This window comes from Ipomoea nil, unplaced genomic scaffold (assembly GCF_001879475.1).
Source record: "Ipomoea nil cultivar Tokyo-kokei standard unplaced genomic scaffold, Asagao_1.1 scaffold0688, whole genome shotgun sequence".
NCBI classification, from domain to species: domain Eukaryota; kingdom Viridiplantae; phylum Streptophyta; class Magnoliopsida; order Solanales; family Convolvulaceae; genus Ipomoea; species Ipomoea nil.
In genome coordinates, this window is record NW_017617116.1 from 4,233,823 (window position 1) to 4,253,553 (window position 19,731).

At 38.5% G+C, this 19,731-nt stretch overlaps 2 protein-coding genes across 7 annotated transcripts; both read left to right on the plus strand.

Annotated features, from left to right (window-relative positions):
* The first annotated feature begins 895 nt into the window (after positions 1-895).
* On the plus strand, positions 896-17,021 carry LOC109175541. 4 transcript variants are annotated; one of them, XM_019324808.1, is made up of 13 exons: positions 923-1,222; positions 1,838-1,885; positions 2,016-2,089; positions 2,230-3,084; positions 3,165-3,258; positions 3,433-3,576; positions 3,649-4,380; positions 4,537-6,527; positions 6,623-6,734; positions 6,818-6,890; positions 7,033-7,169; positions 7,410-7,744; positions 16,674-17,021. In XM_019324808.1, exons 1-12 carry the CDS (start codon positions 1,147-1,149, stop codon positions 7,742-7,744), a joined length of 4,671 nt encoding a protein of 1,556 aa, XP_019180353.1. In that variant the 5' UTR covers positions 923-1,146; the 3' UTR covers positions 16,674-17,021. The 4 variants fall into 4 exon arrangements, with proteins under 4 accessions (XP_019180356.1, XP_019180355.1, XP_019180353.1 ...); XM_019324810.1 differs by lacking the exons at positions 7,410-7,744; positions 16,674-17,021 and adding an exon at positions 7,246-7,368 and having other exon boundaries at positions 899-1,222; positions 7,033-7,215; XM_019324809.1 differs by lacking the exon at positions 16,674-17,021 and having other exon boundaries at positions 6,830-6,890; positions 7,410-8,041.
* Positions 9,446-17,021, plus strand: LOC109175542. Of its 3 annotated transcripts, none has more exons than XM_019324812.1 (11): positions 9,446-9,731; positions 10,270-10,329; positions 10,455-10,528; positions 10,913-11,767; positions 11,846-11,939; positions 12,152-12,298; positions 12,369-13,100; positions 13,282-15,309; positions 15,400-15,472; positions 15,916-16,070; positions 16,339-17,021. In XM_019324812.1, exons 1-11 carry the CDS (start codon positions 9,656-9,658, stop codon positions 16,671-16,673), a joined length of 4,629 nt encoding a protein of 1,542 aa, XP_019180357.1. In that variant the 5' UTR covers positions 9,446-9,655; the 3' UTR covers positions 16,674-17,021. The 3 variants fall into 3 exon arrangements, with proteins under 3 accessions (XP_019180357.1, XP_019180359.1, XP_019180358.1); XM_019324814.1 differs by having other exon boundaries at positions 15,412-15,472; XM_019324813.1 differs by having other exon boundaries at positions 10,279-10,329.
* Positions 17,022-19,731: the final 2,710 nt, after the last annotated feature.

Here is a 19,731-nt window from a genome sequence, read left to right on the forward strand (position 1 = left end):
TTGCATATTTAAGTGTTTAAGTTTGCATAGTAAAGTTGATAATAATTACGAAAATACCATCACATTTAGAAAAAAAAAAAAAAAGTCTGATCAGATCCCTCAAAATTTTACAAATGTAAGGATGAAATTGGTTCATAGTTCTCTCAGTAGTGTCCTCACAAGATCTTTAGCCTATATATATATGTGCATTTAGTTATTTTTATAGCGATCCGTATATTTAATTACCAAGAGAGATTACTCACAAATTTAGTGTTAGACTAGTGGTAATTTATACGAGTTTAATTGAGAGAGTTACATTTTATGTATGATAATTATGCTTTATGCCTCCACTTACTTAATCACCCATGTGGCCATGTGAGACAAATATTTTGCATGTAAAGCTAGTGTTTTGTTTGATTCTTTCTAGACTTTCATTTTGTTTTTGTTTTGTTTTTTTTTTTTTTGAAAGCAAAAGCACCAAATTTCATTAGTTCAAATCAAGCCTCAAACTATCAAAGATGATAAGAAGCGCGACATCAAACCAAAAACAATATTCAGACATAGAACAAGCTTTTTTAGCTAAGACATGTGCAACATTGTTCGCTGAACGTTTAATATACGAGAAGATTATATTGAGTATAGTTCTCGAGATGAGAACATAATGAATTACATTGAATAATGTGGTTACAAATGTACATATTATATGTATACATCAAGAGAGAGTCTCCGGAAAATTGAGAGAGAATTATAATCTAACTCATAGAGTCTTCCTATTCGAAATATTATTAATATTTATTTATTATATTATCTATTTTTTATATATAAGCCTGAATTTTTGGTTTTCAAAATTCAGGTTGCACAAACATTTTGAGCCAACATAAAATGCAACCCAATCCCAATCCCAATAAAAATAAAGGAGAAAAAAAATCAGAATTTATAATTCCTAATTTCCGATAGATGATTTGGCTGTTGCGACTACCCAAACACACCTTGCCATTTCTTTCTCGTTCTCTCCTCTCTGTAACAGCTGTTGTTCATAGATTTTGTGAACCCTAAAACTCTCTTCCGCCATTCTCTTCAGCTTCCTCTCTCTAAATCTTCCTGCCTCAATCGTGAACCGCTGATATTCCTTTCTGTCTGTATCAAATTCGCGGCATCGTAACCCCAATGGCTGATGGAAAGCTCGATCTCCCTGACGATCTCCTCTCGTCCAGATCGTCCGATCAGACTTGGATTCCAAAAGGTGCTCATTCATTGAATTTTCGATATTTTCCAGAATTTTTTTTGTTCTCCAGTTTTGTTTATATAGCCAGATTTGATTTGTGACGATTAAAGTATGTTAGGGTTTATTGGCCTTAGAGTGTTGCAACTTCGAGTGGTGTCGTCAATTGATACCGGCTTGATTTCTTGGGTATCAAATCGGTTGCTAATCGATTATTAGGTTTTATCTGATTTATTATTTAGTTGGATTGGAAAAGGTAACCTTGTGTGGGAGAAGGAACAGATAGAGGATGTAAGTTCGATGTGTCTAGCCCCTTCCGTAGATTGGTTTCATATTCTGCACTTTTTATTTATTTTACTATACTGCATTTCTTAATTGAATGAAGCGACTTAGATACATTTTTCTTCTGATGTTGTTTGTATGTCCCTTATTAATCCGAGATTGCTAGGCTTTGGATTTGGTTAATTAGGATTATTCAGTTGTAGATAGCTTGGCCACTCCGATTGCCTTGCCTTTTGCTTTTTCTTCCTCGTTAATATTTTAAACCTGTGCATTATAATTTTCTGCCTTTCTTTTCGTAATGCTGGTAGCATTTTACTTTTTCATGTTTGATGGTTTTTATGAATGCATCTGCAGGTAGTGATGTGGACAAGTCATTGACAGGATTGCTTGATTTGTCTAAGGGTAATTTTTGTGCATTTTCTCTAGTACTGGATCATTTCCTGATAGTTTTAGAATATTTCTTTGACCAAGTTAGTGAGTTACTATGTCCTTAATGTTCTTTACTCATGATTCCTTTTTGGGATTGCCATAGATCAAGCAGTGCCTGATAGCAGCATTCCTTTGTCTCCACAGTGGCTCTATGCTAAACCAAGTGACACTAAGACAGTAAGTTATTGACATTTAGGTGATAAAATGCCTTTCACTTGTTATTTTTGTATTTTTTATTTTATTTTTATATCTATGTTGTTTAACACTAGGTATGCATAGTTAGGTTCTTATTCACTTGATACCTTTTGGTTCCGTAGGAAATGCGTACACCAAGTTCATTGTCCCTTGGAAGTTCTGCTGATCCAAGTCAGAAGGAGGCCTGGCGTACAGATGCACCTGAGGATAAAAAGGATTGGAGAAGGACTACAACAGAGAATGAGAGTCGTCGTTGGCGTGAGGAAGAGAGGGAAACTGGTTTGCTTGCCCGAAGAGATCGTAGGAAACCAGATCGTCGTGCTGTTGAGAATGCTTCTGCCAAAGAAACAACTGAAAATAGAGCTTTGCCTACTACTGACAGATGGCATGATGGTGGTAATCGCAATGCAGGTCTTGAAGCAAGGCGTGATAGCAAGTGGTCTTCTAGATGGGGTCCCGAAGAAAAAGAGAAGGAAGCTCGGACAGAGAAAAAGGTTGACACTGAGAAGGAGGATGCTAATAGTGACAATCAAACTTTCGTTGCTAGCCGTGCTGTTTCAGAACGGGACCCAGATGCCCGTGATAAGTGGCGACCACGCCACAGGCTGGAGGGAAGTACTGCAGTCCCTGGTTCATATCGTACTGCTCCTGGATTTGGGATTGAGAGAGGACGTGCAGAGGGTTCATATGTGGGGTTTGTCATAGGGCGTGGCAGATCTAGCACGTCTATTCAAAGACCATCAGGTGGTACAATTGGTGCTGCACTGTCTGAGAATGATAAAAGTGTTCTTGGAAAACCATTCATTGCAGCCAATACCTTTAGCTATCCGAGGGGAAAACTGCTTGATATATATCGCAGGCAAAGGATTGACTCTTCTTTTGGTAACGTTTATGAGAAAATGGAAGAAGCACCCCCCATCACACAAGAAACTGTCATTGAGCCGTTATCTTTTGTTGTTCCTGATCATGAAGAGGAGGTGAACTACAGTATTCATTGCTAATTTTAATTTCATTGCCATATTTTATTGTTGTCTAATAGAATGGTTCAATCTCGTAGGCCATTCTTAATGATATGTGGACTGGAAAAATCACAAGTAGTGGGGCATTTTATAATTGTTATAACAAGGGAAGATCAACTGATAACATTGCAGGTATTTATTTATATTTCTTAATTTTTCTCGTATGTATTCTAAAGATCCATCCTCTTTTCTTGAAAGAGAAAATTTTAAGTATATAAGGAACATAAAAGATTACAATGGTCTCCATCACCCATTTATCCTCACTCATTCCTTAACAATATGAGTTGTTGTGAATATTTCTTCCAGAAATTGAAGAAATGGAATCTTCCAATGGCAAAGTGTCAGCCCTGCCTACTGGTACAAAGGAAAAGATGGCAGATATCATTACTAACGTATCAAAAGATGTTCGAGAATTGGCTGTTGACTACAGTGCTGATACAAATTTGCATGGTAAGTAACAACCAAAACACTTCCTTGAAGATTTGTTAGTTTAAATACTTATGATGGAGATATCTTATACAGAAATAGAAGCCAAAAACAGAGTTCCTGATGTTGCTGGAGATGATATTATATCAACCTTGATAAGAGATGAGTATAAAAGCAGATCAATAGATATTAGCAGGTCTCAATTTGAGGATTCTGAACTCACTCCTTCATATCGTGCCAAATCAACTGCTGCTTCTGACATCAGTTCTAAGCTTTCTAATGATTCAAATTCCCTTTTTGGCATGCCATCTTCTGCGCAATTCCTGGGAAGTAACACTAATGAAAACCAATTAACGAGGGGCGTTCCACCTGAGGAGTTAAGTATGTTCTATCGTGATCCTCAAGGTGAGATCCAGGGCCCATTTCTCGGCGTTGACATAATCTCTTGGTTCGAACAAGGATTTTTTGGAACAGATTTGCCAGTTCGCTTGGTAGATGCCCCAGAAGATTCACCTTTTGAAGAATTGGGTGATGTTATGCCACACTTAAGAGTTGGACATTGTTATGGTGGTGTCCTTGATCCAAGTTCTAAATTAGAGCAACCTGCAACATCTGAGGGAGCATTGGTAGCTGATATACAAGATTCTTTGTCTGTTTCTGTTGTTGATTCTTCAACTACCCGTGAGGGCTTGATCTGGCAACAATCGGATTTTGATGGTCCTTATCCCCACCATATTCAGTCAAAATTAACTAATCATGACTTTCTTCAGTCAGAAAAATCATTTTCCAAGGGTGATGACTTCAATGATTTTGTTGCCCAAGATGAAGGTTTGTTACTCTCAAGTCTTGACACTCAATTTTTTTTTTTTTTAAAAAGAAGTCAGAAACGTCCTTTTCCTTGAATCCCTTGGTCATTATAGTTTATTTATTTGCTTAGATAAATTCTTCAGTCGGACTTAATATTCGCATTACTTTCTTGTGCAGAAATTGTTTTCCCAGGGAGGCCTGGAAGTGGCGGTAATCTTATTGGCAAAGCGTCAAGGACCAGTAATGATCCTTCAAGTATTATAAATGGTTCTTCAATTCCTAATGAATTGTCTGAGCATGGAATGGCAGTTCAGAGGGATAACAAGTTGCATCCATTTGGTCTGCTATGGTCTGAGCTTGAAGGCCCTTTTGCAAGGAATGGTAGTAGAGCTGGTCAGGATCAGCTTCTAAACCCCATTGCTGGAAGGGTTTCCTCATTTGGCACAACGAATGAATCAACTGTTGCTGGGGAGGCAAGGCCTGATATTTACAAAAAGAATGTACTGTCTGACCCAAACCTTTATCAAAGTGCCATGGATGCTCGACATTTGTCACGGATGGACCAAGAGTCAAACCACTATGATTTGGCTGATAAGCTGCTGTCTCAACAGCTCCAACAGCAGCATCTTCAGCCACATAGTCTGATGTCTCCTCATAATGTCCACTTGAATGATGCAATGATGGAAAGAGTAGGGACTCAGAATTCAATACACAGTCCACATCTTGCTGGCCAAATGGGGCAAGATCTGGAACAGTTCATTGCCCTTCAAGCCCAACAGCAAAGGCAACTGCAATTTCAACAACTGCAGCAGCAACAACAGTACCATCAGCAGCAAATGCTTCTAAAAGAACAGCAACAAACTCAGGCTAGAGAGCAGCTGCTTTTTGAACAAATATTGCGGAATCAAATGCTTGATTCCAACCATGGTCAATCACATGTTGATGCTATGATAGCCAATAGTGCTCGTGAACAGGCTTTCATGAAGCAGAAAATTTTAAGTGAGCTACAACCGCTCCCCCAGCTGCCAACAAGGCAAGCTGAGCCTTCCATTGAGCATCTTATTCAAGCAAGGTTTGGTCAAATGCCACATCCAGAGCATCGAAATGATTTGTTGGAGCTCTTATCCAGAGCAAAGCATGGACCGATGCATCCATTGGAGCATCAGATCATTCAGCGCGAACAGCTGCATGGTAGGCAGATGTCTTTGGGAATGAGGCAACGGTTGGAAATGGAGGAAGACAGGCAAACTTCTTTTTGGCCAATTAATGAAACTGGTCAGTTTCATAGAAATCCTGGTGTTGCTCATCGAACCAGCTCTGGAGTTGGGCCATTAGATCTTTTTCAAAAGCAACAGATAATGTCTCCTGAAGATCACATTGGTCTCCTAGAGCGGAATCTTGCATTACAAGATAGAAGGCCTCAGCGTGGGTTTTATGATCCAGGGTTATTGCCATTTGAGCGATCAATGTCATTGCCTGGAGGAGGTGGTGGTGGAGTTAATATGGATGTTGTAAATACAATGGCACGTGCACAGGGTTTACACGTTCAGGACCCTAATATGCAAATGCACTCTGGTGGTAACATGGGTGGGTTCTCTTCTGGTGTCTACCATCGGTCATTGGTTCCCAATGCATTTCATGGTTCCCACTCAGATTCAATGGAGGGCCAATGGTCTGAAATCAATGGTCAGATGCCAACTGATTGGATAGAGTCCCACATTCAGCGATTGCATCTTACTGGTGAGAGGCAAATGAAGGAGTCAGAGATGAAAAGGAGTTCTGATGATTCAAGTTTATGGATGTCTGCCGGAGGAAATGATGAAAGTTCAAGGCGTTTGCTTATGGAACTGCTTCACCAGAAATCTGATCAATTGTCAACACACCGTCCAGAAAATTTTGTTGGAACCTCCTATGAAAGAGGTCCAGCTTCAGCACACATTAAAGGGACCAATACTGTAAATTATTCCTTCAATTCTGTGTCTGATCAAGAAATGGGGCTAAGCCAATCCCTCGTAGGGCCTTTTAGCTCTAATTCAGGTGTGCAACCAAAAAGCTTTCTTGCAGAAGAGATTGCTGGTCTTAATACTGCTGAAAATTTTTCCTTTAGATCTCATTCTGGATCATTATTTGAAGAACCTCTCCTCTCTGGCATAAATGAAATCAACAAGGTACATTTTGCTTAGTCCACTGCATTTGGAATTTACTAGTGGATTAGATCTGTAAGGTACAAGAAGAATGCTAACTCAGGGGTTGCTCTGTGCAGGGCTCTCAATTAGAGACTCGAGGTCAGGTTAAGCTAGCTGGTTCGGCAACTATAGATCAAGGGGAAATCCCGGTTAGTGTTCTGAGAAGGAATACTTCACTCGACACTGGAGGTAATCTTCTGTTTCTTTGTTTCTGTGACCATTAAATTAATGTTGACTATGTTAAGCTGTCAATAAGTTTTCATTGAAAATAGTTGGAAATGCAGGCATGTACAGTGATGGCAATAGTACTGGTGGTGCCATGGCAGAGGATGTTAAAAAGGATTGGTAATATAATTTTTGTGCTTTAGGCTCTTCTTTAACACATACATAGTTTAGGGTTCTCTTTAATACATAATTTAGCGTCTATCTCATGCTATCTGTAGTTCATTTTTTTTTTAAAAACAAAAATTGAAAATTGTGTTGACAGTGCATCTGCTGCTACATCAAGATGTCCAGAAAACATTTTGTTAAAACGTCCACCTGTTATGCGGGTTTTATCGAATCAAGAAGGTTTGTCTGAGCTGAACATTGACAATGTCAGAGGGAGAAGTCCTTCTAATGAAGGTATTTTCTATTCCTATCTGTTGCATGGGAAGTTGGCTGACAGGAATACACATAATTTTTGTAGTCAATAACCAAGGTTATAATGAAATTTCCAGAGGATGAAAAAGGCATTGTTATATAGTGATTGTTTTTCCTTTGGAGGATTGCCCTAGTGTTTGAAGGGTCAATAAATTTTTTACTGTACGCACTTCATTTATATAATACTTTACTAATCCCCCTTGTCCTAATTCTCTTTGTTAGTGGAAAAACGGGATGGAGGAGGTAATGCTGCAAATCAAGTCTCTGATACTTTTGCCACTGGGAAAAAAGAAGTGGGTTTCCGCCGAACTGCTTCTTGTGGTGATGCTGAAGTTACAGAGACATCCTTCAGTGACATGCTTAAGAGTAATGCAAAGAAGCCCCCCCAGGAGGTTCATTCCTCAACAGCTGCTTCCGAGTCATTTGATGCAGCCCAGGTCGCTCGACGCAACAAAAAGAAAGGAAAGAAAGGGAGACAGATTGACCCAGCTCTTCTTGGATTCAAGGTTACGAGCAATCGCATAATGATGGGTGAGATACAGCGCATAGAGGACTAGGTGTGTTTTTTCTTGGCTGTATAGGTTGAGTCTGGTGTAAATTTTCTCGGCAGAAATGTTTTTTATTCAAAATGTTGATCACCCTTTTTCATTTCAGTGGATGAAGTGTGTGGTGATCGTTTAGGTGTAGGCCTATAGTTTACTCTAGGGAAAACGTAAAAGTCCATTAGATGTTTTCCAGAGAGCTTTGTATAGATCGAGTTTTGTACACTGATTAATACACATCGTGGATGTAGTAGTAGAGATTTCCACCATCAAAGTTAATAGTTAAATTTTTATTTGAAAAGTTTTGCAGTTCAGGTCAATTAGTATGTGTACCGCTCCGGTGAAGATTGTTAGCAGAGGTGCTTGTGTTTCATATACTTCATTTAGAAAGGACAGGGAAGATGCCTTACAATATTTGTATGGAGAATTATATATTTACCATCCACATGCATTAACTATATGTTTTTTATATTCTTTAGTGATAGTAATATTTGTAGACATTATATATTGGACTAATATAATAAATAAATTTGATTTATATAGATTTTAATCAGTAAGAATTTGTTAGTTATTTTTAAAAAGAGTTAATTACCGATTTGGTCCATTGACTATTAGGATTTCACCACTTTAGTCATCGACTTTTAAAATTGTCTAATTGCATCCTCGATTATATTATTTCTGACTGAGTTGGTCCTCTTCATTGTTTAAGCTTTCTCGGGTGTGTATTTCCTTCTCATTTCGACGCTTAGTTTATAGAAAAGAGAGAAAAAAACCCCCAATTCATAAAATCTAAATCGGCTGGGAACTCCGATGGCCGTAGAGAGTGTATCGGCGGTTTGGTGACGATGTTGAGATGGGATAGAACTGGAACATTTTTCTAGAACACATTCTACCGTCGTGGATCTCTGTCCCGTTGACCGGCGTATTTTTCCAGTTAGATGTCGGCTTTAGGTGGTTAGTGGGTTGCAATGTCTGTATGTCCAGAGCTGTCACCGAAACCTCCTCGATGTTCCGGTGTTCAGATATGTTGTCGAGCAGTTGTTGTGGCTGATTTCCTTTCGAGAGCATTATTCCGATTTGATTATTTTGGATTGGAAATGATTGTTTACCTAATAGATTTGGTCGGTGGATGACATTGAGTTGACTGCTAATAGTTTGTTTGCTTGTTGGAGTTACTTCGCCGTTCACAAGTCTTAGAAGCTCCATAGGTGGCGATGTGAATCTAGCACATTGCAGGTCTGCCAAGAAACAGATGCCAATTTCAGTGACTGTTTCGAGTGGGTCCGGCGATTTCGTATCTCCATGGCTGGTGAGGTTGGCTTACCAGTCGAGCTGTGGTTATCGGACTGACCGGCCTATTCTTCTTCACTTGAAAGACAGTTGTTTGAAGCAAAATTAGAGAGAAGGCATAGATATGGGTTAAACTCGGAAACAAGGTTTGTATGTGAAAACGCACAAATTTAGAACCCAGAAGGGAGAGTATCACAATTTTGCAGATCCATAAAACCCACCCAAGAATATCCCAATAATAAAAATGGTGAAATCTTAATAGTCAAGGGACTAAATTAGTAATTAACTCTTTTTAAAAATATAAAAATATAAATATTGAACATATGTTTTTGCGTAGTGCGCATAAAAAAAACTAGTAATATAATAATGAAGATTTTAATATTGCGCAATATGATTGAGCGCGTGGGTGTGCTAGTTTCCGACTTTCCGATAATTGATTTGGCTGTTGTGACTATCCAAACACTCCTTACCATTTTTCTTCTCGTTCTCCTCTCTGTAACTGCTGCTGTTCATAGATTTTGTGAACCCTAAAACTCTCTTCCGCCATTCTCTTCAGCTTTCTCTCTCTCTCAACCTCTCTGCTTCTATCGGTAACCGCTGATATTTAACTCTCTGTCGAATTGCATCCAATACCCGATGGCTGAAGGAAATCTCGATCTCCCCGACGACCTCCTCTCGTCAAGGTCCTCCGATCAGACTTGGATTCCGAAAGGTGCTCATTAATTGATTTTTCAATCGCTCCTGAGTTTGGTGTATAGCTAGATTTGATTTGGGAGGATTGAAGTGTTGCTAGGGTTTATTTGCTATGAGAGTGTTGCAACTTCTAGTGGTGTCGACGATTGATACCGGCGTGATTTAACGGTTTTGAATCATATGCTCGTTGATTATTAGGTTTTATGCGATTTACTCAGTTGGATTGGAAAAGGGGGGAAGGTATAGGTAAAGGATGTAACATCAGTGTCTCTAGCCCTTTCCCTAGATTGGTTTCAAATTTTGCTACTTCGATTTATTTGAGTATATTGCATTTCTTAATTCATTGAAGTAGCATTACTACTTGTATCTGCCGATGTTAGTAATATGTCCCTTTTTTATAATCCGATATCTCTGGGCTTTGGATTTGGTTGATTAGGGTTATTCAGTTGTAGATAATTTGGACTTTCAAGTTGCCTTATCTGTTGCTTTTTCTTGCTATTTATAACGGAGTAGTATTTTAGTTTTCCATGTGTGGATTCTGATGGTTTTTATGAAAGCTTCTGCAGGTAGCGATGAGGACAAGTCCTTCACAGGAGGAGTGCTTGACTTGTCTAAGGGTAATTTCTTGTGCATTTTTTTTTCTAGTACTGGATTATTTCCAGATGGTATTAGAATACCTTTATGGCTGAGTTACTATGTACTTACTATTCTTTACTAATGATGCTTTTTGGAATTGCCATAGATCAAGCAGTGCATGATAGCAGCATTCCTTTGTCTCCGCAGTGGCTTTATGCTAAACCAATTGACACTAAGACAGTAAGTTGTTGATATTTACGTGATAAAAGGCCTTTCCCTTGTTTCTTTGTTCTTTATGCCTTTTAATAAGGCATGCATGGTAGGTTCTTATTTGCAAATATTTTTCCCAGTTAATGTTTATGAAAAAGAAAAACTTTTAATGTTTGAGTTGTATATAGATTGAAATAAGTACAAATAATGCTCTAGATAATATTTCTTGTTACAGCTTTAGATTTAGGTGCTTTGAAGTTAGGAAATATATGATTCTTTGAATGCATATGCAAGCTATAGGTAAAACAGGAAGTCTGGTTCTTTTTTAAGGTCTCTCCTGATCAGTAAACTTCATTTTCATGTCTAGATTTTTCAATATATATTTGTTCACTCCGTACCTTTTTTTTCCCATAGGACATGCGTACTCCTAGTTCATTGTCCCTCGGAAGTTCTGCAGATTCAAGTCAGAAGGAGGCCTGGCGTACAGATGCTCCTGAGGATAAAAAGGATTGGAGGAGGACCACAGCAGAGACTGATGGTCGACGTTGGCGTGAGGAAGAGAGGGAAACTGGTTCACTTGCTAGAAGGGATCGTAGGAAACCAGATCGCCGTGCTGTTGAGAATGCTTCTGCCAAAGAAACAACTGAAAACAGAGCTTTGCCTACTTCTGACAGGTGGCATGATGGTGGTAATCGCAATGCAGGTCTTGATGCAAGGCGTGATAGCAAGTGGTCTTCTAGGTGGGGTCCTGAAGAAAAAGAGAAGGAAGCTCGCACAGAGAAAAAGATTGACACTGAGAAGGAAGATGCTAGTAGTGACATTCAAACATTTGTTGCTAGCCGCACTGTTTCAGAGCGGGACCCAGATGCTCGTGATAAGTGGCGACCACGCCACAGGCTGGAGGGAACTACTGCAGTCCCTGGTTCATATCGTACTGCTCCTGGATTTGGGATTGAGAGAGGACGTGCAGAAGGTTCATATGTGGGGTTTGTCATAGGGCGTGGAAGATCTAGCACGTCTGTTCAAAGACCGTCAGGTGGTGCAATTGGTGCTGCACTATCTGAGAATGATAAAAGTGTTCTTGGAAAACCAGTCATTGCTGCCAATACCTTTTGCTATCCAAGGGGAAAACTGCTTGATATTTATCGCAAGCAGAGGATTGACGCTTCATCTGCTAACGTTTATGGGAATATGGAAGAAGCACCGCCAATCACACTAGAAACTGTCATTGAACCCTTATCTTTTGTTGTTCCTGATGCTGATGAGGAGGTAAACTAAATTTTTGCATTGCTAATTTTTGTTGTTGCCATATTTTGTTATTGTCTAATGCATTGTTCAATCATGCAGGCCATTCTTAATGATATATGGACTGGAAAAATCACGAGTAGTGGGGCGTTATATAATTCTTATAGAAAGGGCAGATCAACTGATAACATTACTGGTAATTATTTTTTATTCTAAATGTTTCACTTATGGTTTCTAGTACGTATTTTTATCCTCTCTCGAAATGGAAATTTTAATATATATATGTATGTATGTATGTATGTATGTATGTATGTATAGGAAACATAAGAGATTATGATGTTGCCTTCACCCATTGTATCCTCATTCCCATTCCTTATCAATCTAAGTTTTTGAGAGTATTTCTTCCAGAAATTGAAGACATGGAACCTTCCAATGGAAAAGTGTCACCCCTCTCTACAGGTACAATGGAAAAGAAGGTGGATATCATTCCTAACTTATCAAAAGATATTCACGAATCAGCTGTCGACAACAACGTTACTGAGACAAATTTGCACGGTAAGTACCAAAATAACACTCCCTTGAAGATTTGTTAGTTTAAATACTTCTAATGGTGATGTCTTATCAGAGATAGAAGGAAAAAACAGAGTTCCTGAAGTTGTTGCTGGAGATGATATTTTGTCAACCTTGATAAGAGATGAGTATATAAACAGATCGGTAGATATTAGTGGGACTCAATTTGAGGCTTCTGAACTCATTCCTTCTCATCGTGGGAAAACAACTGCTTCTGATGGCATTGGTTCTAAGCTTTCTAATGATCCAAATTCTGTTATTGGTATGCCATCTTCAGCACAATACCTGGGACGCAACACTAATGAAAACCAATTAAAGAGGGGCATTCCACCTGAGGAGTTAAGTATGTTCTATTGTGATCCTCAAGGAGAGATCCAGGGCCCATTTCTTGGTGTTGACATCATTTCTTGGTTCGAACAAGGATTTTTTGGATCAGATTTGCCAGTTCGTTTGGTAGATGCCCCTGAAGATTCACCTTTTGAAGAACTGGGTGATGTTATGCCCCACTTAAGAGTTAGAGATGGTTATGGTGGTGTCTCTGATCCAAGTTCTAAATTAGAACAACCTGCAACACCAGAGGGTGCATTGGTAGCTGATATGCATGATTCTGCATCTACTGTAATTGGTTCTTCAGCTGCTCGTGATGGCTTGTTCTGGCAACCATCGGATTTTGCTGGTCCTTATTCCCCGCATATTCAGTCAAAAGTATCTGATCATGAATTTCTTCAGTCAAAAAAATCATTTTCCAGGGGCAATAACTTCAATGATTTTTATGCTCAAGATGAAGGTTTGTTACTCTTGAATCTTGACATTCTACTCTTTTATTTATTTTGATTAAGGCAATCAGAACAATTATATGATTTTGCTCTCCTTGTGTTTTTGTTGAATCCTTTGCCCATTGGGCTTTATATATTTTCTAGGTTACATAATTTATTTGTTCAGTTTTAATACTGTCATTGGGTGTGCAGAAATTGTTTTCCCAGGAAGGCCTGGAAGTGGTGGTAATCCTATTGGCAGAATGTCAGGGACCACCACTGATCCTTCAAGTATTATAAATGGTTCATCAATACCAAATGAATTGTCTGAGCATGGGATTGCAGTTCAGAGAGATAATAAGTTGCATCCATTTGGTCTGCTATGGTCTGAGCTTGAAGGCCCTTTTGCAAGGAATGATAGTAGGGCTGGTCAGGATCAACTTGTAAACCCCATTGCTGGAAGGGATTCCCCATTTGGCACAGTGAGTGAATCAACTGTTTCTATGGAGGCCAGGCCTGATTCTTACAAAGGCAATGTACACTCAGATCAAAATCCATATCAAGGTGCTATGGATGCTCGGCATTTGTCACGGATGGACCAGGAGTCAAACCACTATGATTTGGCTGATAAGCTGCTGTCTCAACAACTCCAACAACAGCATATTCCGCCACATAGTTTGATGTCTCCTCGTAATGCCCACATGAATGATGCAATGATGGAAAGAGTCGGGACTCAGAATTCAATACACAGTCCACATCTTGCCAGTCAAATGGGGCAAGATCTGGAACAGTTCATTGCCCTTCAAGCCCAACAGCAAAGGCAATTGCAATTTCAACAACTGCAGCAGCAACAACAGTACCATCAGCAGCAAATGCTTCTGAAAGAACAGCAACAATCTCAGGCAAGGGATCAGCTGCTTCTTGAACAACTATTGCGGAATCAAATGCTTGATTCCAATCCTGGGCAATCACATGTTGATGCTATGATAGCCAATAGCGCTCTTGAACAGGTTTTGTTGAAGCAGAAAATTTTAAGTGAGCTACAACAGCGCCCACATCTGCCTACACGGCAAGCTGAGCCTTCCATTGAGCATCTTATTCAAGCAAGGTTTGGTCAAATGCCACATCAAGAGCATCAAAGTGATTTGTTGGAGCTCTTATCCAGAGCAAAACATGGACAGATGCATCCGTTGGAGCATCAGATCATTCAGCATGAACAGCTGCATGGTAGGCAGTTGCCGATGGGGTTGAGGCAACGGATGGAAATGGAGGAAGACAGGCAAACTCCTTTCTGGCCAATTAATGAACCTGGTCAGTTTCTTAGAAATCCTGGTGGTGGTCACCGTGCCGGCTCTGGAGTTGGGCCATTAGATCTTTTTCAAAAGCAACAGATACTTTCTCCTGAAGATCACATTGGTCTCCTCGAGCGGAATCTTCCATTACAAGATAGAAGGCCTCAACGCGGGCGTTATGATCCAGGGTTAAATCCATTTGAGCGATCAATGTCATTGCCTGGAGGTGGTGGAGTTAATCTAGATGTTGTAAATACAATGGCACGTGCACAGGGTTTACATGTTCAGGACCCTAATGTGCAAATGCACTCAGGTGGTAATATAGGTGGGTTCTCTGGTGTCTACCACCATCAGTCCTTGGTTCCCAATGCATTTCATGGTTCTCATTCAGATTCAGTGGAGGGCCAATGGTCTGAAAGCAATGGTCAGTTACCTACTGATTGGATAGAATCCCACGTTCAGCGATTGCATCTTACTGGTGAGAGGCAAATGAAGGAGTCAGAGATGAAAAGGAGTTCTGATGATTCAAGTTTATGGATGTCTGCCGGAGGAAATGATGAAAGTTCAAGGCGTTTGCTTATGGAACTGCTTCACCAGAAATCTGATCAGCAGTCAACACACCGTCCAGAAAATTTGGTTGGAACTTCCTATGAAAGGGGTCTAGCTTCAGCACATATTTCTGGGACTAATACTGTAAATTATTCCTTCAATTCTGTGTCTGATCAAGAAATGGGGCTAAGCCAATCTCTCGTAGGGCCTTGCAGTTCTAATTCAGAGATTGCTCGTGGTCTTAGTGCTGGTGAAAATTTTTCCTTCAATTCTCATTCTGGATCATTAGTTGAAGAACCATTCCTCTCTGGCATAAATGATAAGGCCAGTTTGGCAACTATAGATCAAGGGGAAGGCCCAGTTAGTGTTCTGAGAAGGAACACTTCGCTCAGCACTGGAGGTAATATTCTGTTTGTTTATTTCTTAGAACATTAAATTACTGTTGGCATTATTAAACTATTATTAAATATTATATTATTGTTGAAAATAGTTGGAAATGCAGGCTTGTACAGCGATGACATTCGTGCTGGTGGTGCCCTGGCAGAGGATGTAAATAAGGATCGGTAATACAAGTTTTTTGCATTTTAGGCTCTCCCCTTTATTGCATACTTAATTTTAGGGTTTTCATTGTGTCATCTACATTTCATTTTTTTTTTTTTTTAATTTTTTTTCTTAATTGTGTTGAAATTTATTTTAATTTTATTAGAGGACTCCTCTCTTGTGGTTTATTTATGGGATAGTTTAATGATTTTGTAAGCAACTTCAAACCTGACCTTTGCCTTTTGGTTGATGGATAATTATGACGAGGACAGTACTTTGAGCCTAATTTGTTCACAAGAGTTTGAATCTTTTTGTATGAAGAGCAAATGTGTGTAGAGTCGTGAGTGAGAGTTGGAATTTTAGCATTTGGTCTAAGTATGTATGCACTAGGTTTCTCCTTATGTGATCACCGTTATGTTTGTTGTTTGGATTACTAAATTTGGAACATGGACATATGATTTGACAGTACATCTGCTGCTGCTACATCAAGAGGTCCAGAAAACATTTTGCTAAAACGTCCGCCTGTTTTGCGAGTTTTATCAAATCAAGAAGGTTTGTCTGAGATGAACGTTGATCGGCTTGTCAGAGGGAGAAGTCCTTCCAATGCAGTAGCTTGTGAAGGTATTTTTTAAATTCCTATCTGTTACACTGTTCATGGGAATAATCATGTAATTCTAGTAGTCAATACTCAATACCAACGTTATAATGAAATTTCCAGAGGATTAAAAATGGCATTTGGTATATAGTATTATAGTGTTTTCTTCCCCCCTTTCTGGGAGAATTGCATTAATGCTTGAGGGGACAACAAATTTTCTCCTTTACTCACTCTATTAATGCCTGGTCTCTTATAATAATTTACTAACCCCCTTCCCTTAATTCTCATTACTAGTGGAAAAACGGGATGGAGTAGCTAATGCATCAAATCAAGTCTCGGGTACTTCTGCATCTGGGAAAAAGGACACAAGTTTCCGCCGAACTGCATCTTGTGGTGATGGAGAAGTTACAGAGACAACATTCAGTGACATGCTTAAGAGTACTGCAAAGAAGGCCTCCCTGGAGGTTCATTCTTCAACAGCTGCTTCTGAGTCATCAGATGCAGCCCAGGGTGGTCGAAGCAACAAAAAGAAAGGGAAGAAAGGGAGGCAGATTGACCCGGCTCTTCTTGGATTCAAGGTCACCAGCAATCGCATAATGATGGGTGAGATACAGCGTATAGAGGACTAGACATTTATTTAGCATTGTTTTTCCTTGGCTATATAGGTTCTCTCATGTAAATTTTCGCGGCAAAGATTTTTATTCCCCATGTTGATCACCCTCTTTCATTTTCATTTTGAGTTGTGTAGAATGTAGTTTACTCTAGGTTAAAGTCCATTACATGTTCGCCAAAGAACTTTGTATAGATTGAATTTTGTACAGGCGGTGATCAATAGTGTTCTTAGTAGTCTAGGGGAGTGCAGCGGCCGGATCGGTTCTGATGGTCGGAGGCTCAAACCGCTCGGATATTAGATTTGATTATTTAAACATAATTATGTTTTAAACTTAAATGTAATTTAATCTTTCGGTTCGGTTGGATATCCGAATGGAATTCTGAGCAGTATACATTGAAAAAAAAATTAATAAATTTTAACAAAAGCTTTGAAATAGAAAATATATATCATATTTAATATTTTTTTCTTAATTGTAGAGTGTATACTTTAATACTTGTATAATAATGTACTAAATTATATTAGCAACTTAGTAATTATTATCTATTTCTTGTTAGACTCCGAAATTCAAAACCTACCTTTCTTTATGTAAAAACTAGAAAAGATTAGCAAAGTAAATAAACAAGCAATAGAAAATAATTAAATATTATAAAGTTGATTCATTAAGGTTTTTTTAATTTTTTTTATTTTTTTTATCAATATCAATGTTTGGATTAAGGACAAATTATTACAATAATTTGAAGTGTAGTTAAGAAAAGTAACATCACCATGGACATTGAGTAACATACTAACATACCGACTTAGTCCTTATTTCAAATCATAGGTGGAAGCTTCATCATTATCACAGAAAATGATAAACATAATAAAATTTGTCAAATTGGAACATTACCAGATTTATACCAGTGCACGAGAGGCCTAAGGCAACAACTTGCACGAGAGGCCTAAGGCAGCAACTTACAAAGTTACCAATAGGCAACATTATCATTTACCAGATTTACAACAATGCAAGGGTAGCAACTAACATGTTACCAAATCTCAAAAAATTGGGACATGATTAGTTTTCATTTGGCAAGACAATTAATTAATTTGAGACAAGAATACAAGATGTATTGATGCAATATATATAAAGTATAAAGAATAAAATTACAAGAATTGTAGACAGTGTAGACCACCGGTCCTCCCACTTCCACCATCAGCACTTAACTCTACAAAAAAAGAATTACAAGAATGTGTAAATAAAAATTACAAGAAATGTTACCTTGTTCAAATATTTCCAATTCTTCTAAATTTTACTCAATACATAATGAGTATTTGGCAGCCTAAGCCAATCTTGAGGTCAAACCAAAGTAACATCACTAGGACATGATCTCCTAAAATGATCTAAAACCTTTCCAGATGTATTGCAGGCAGATTTTGAGGCAACAATTGAGATTGGTATAACTAGGACATCCCTAGCAAGCTTAGAAACTAGAAAGGATAGGAAACCTTTCAGAATTAATCTTCCACCACCTAAGTATATCAAAAGAGTTTTCATCTTCAACTATTGCCTCACTTAAGTAAATATCCAAATCAGTTTTTTTTTTTTTTTTTTTTTTTCTTCCACCACTTTCTAATCTTTGTTTCTTTATTTGGGACTTCAATAAATGTTGTGACCTCCCAACTGAGGCAAATGCAGATTGAGTAGACTCAGTACAAGGACTACCAATACCATACTCAGTAGAAGCAGGAATAGTAGGGACAACAGTAGGATTACAAGTGACAGCATAATCATCAAACACTTCAGTCAAAGCAACAAGCACTTTCTCAAAATAGGCTCTACATTTATCCTCACCATGCATATGCTTGATTTGAGTTGACATATACTCTAATTTGTCATTGGGGTCTAGAATGTTTGCAAATAAAATTATAGAATTCATTTTATCTATATCACCCCAATATTTTTCAAATTTAGCCTTCATGTTAGCGCCCATAAGACTCACAGCCCCATCAGCTTCCACCATGCAATTCAAGAGGTAGTATAAATAAGATATTTCAGTGAAAAATGTGTTAAGGTGTGACATATAAGGATCCTGAAATTCTGACAGTCATGTCTTAAAAACATTTCAACAACTTCACCAAACTCTTCACAGAATCCCAATCAATAAAATCAGGAACAGATTCATCCAAGTCAGATTTGAAAGAAGTATCAGTTTCTTTATAAGCGTCTGATGTGGATAATTGATCCGTGTATTTTGTGTGTAAATGTATATCGTATGTATGTTGGATCAAGAGCAGAAAAATGGAAGAATAATAACTCCAAGACTCTTTTATTCATATAGGTGTTCTTCAATGTTTAGAGAGTGCTTTAGAGAGAGGGAGAGTGGAGAGGAAAGAACCCCTTAAAAAGGAGGGTCAACAACTCTTATATAGGCCCAAGGATTGACCAGTTATCTTTGACTTTGACCAGTAGACCGGGACCCGAACCGTTTGACCTCGACCCGGCTATAAGACGAGAGCACGGAGCGTACGGGGAGTCTGAATCCGGGGTATATTCCCCATCAGCGTCAAAGACCTTTTGGTAAGTTAGTGCAGATTGTAACATCAAATAGGTAGAGTTCCATCTAGTTGGAACATTTAGACACAATGAAGATGTTTGTTCAATTCCAATTAAATAAGACAAATCCCTAAACTTCTTCAGCCTAACAGGTGAATTTCTAATATATCTCATAACCTCCTTGACATTCTTAACGGAAATATCACATTCTTTCAGCCCATCTCTTGCACAACCAAATTCAAAATATGGGCAATGCATCTCATGTGGATATACTTACACCTCACATTAGATGTTCCCCAAGACAACAATTTCTTTTTAAAAAAAAACCTATAGCAGTGTCATTAGATGAAACATTGTCTAATGTAACACTAAAGACATTCCAAAGACCTCACTCTAGAAAACTTGTTTATAGGGCTTTTGCGACATATTCACCTTTGGTGATGTAACATGGACAAATGAGATGTTCATTTTATGAAGCTTCCACTCTTCATCTATAAAGTGTGTAGTGACTACCATGTAGTTAATACTTTGAATATATGTCCAA

What these genes read in the sequence shown, in the direction of transcription:
- LOC109175541 (XM_019324808.1), top strand. Translation starts at nt 1,147, where the DNA reads ATGGCTGATGGAAAGCTCGATCTCCCTGACGATCTCCTCTCGTCCAGA. An exon ending in TCAGACTTGGATTCCAAAAG is followed by an intron (nt 1,223 to 1,837) that starts GTGCTCATTCAT and finishes ATGCATCTGCAG; the next exon opens with GTAGTGATGTGGACAAGTCA. An exon ending in TACTTCACTCGACACTGGAG is followed by an intron (nt 6,735 to 6,817) that starts GTAATCTTCTGT and finishes CATTGAAAATAG; the next exon opens with TTGGAAATGCAGGCATGTAC.
- LOC109175542 (XM_019324812.1), top strand. Translation starts at nt 9,656, where the DNA reads ATGGCTGAAGGAAATCTCGATCTCCCCGACGACCTCCTCTCGTCAAGG. An exon ending in TCAGACTTGGATTCCGAAAG is followed by an intron (nt 9,732 to 10,269) that starts GTGCTCATTAAT and finishes TTTTTATGAAAG; the next exon opens with CTTCTGCAGGTAGCGATGAG. An exon ending in TACTGAGACAAATTTGCACG is followed by an intron (nt 12,299 to 12,368) that starts GTAAGTACCAAA and finishes ATGTCTTATCAG; the next exon opens with AGATAGAAGGAAAAAACAGA.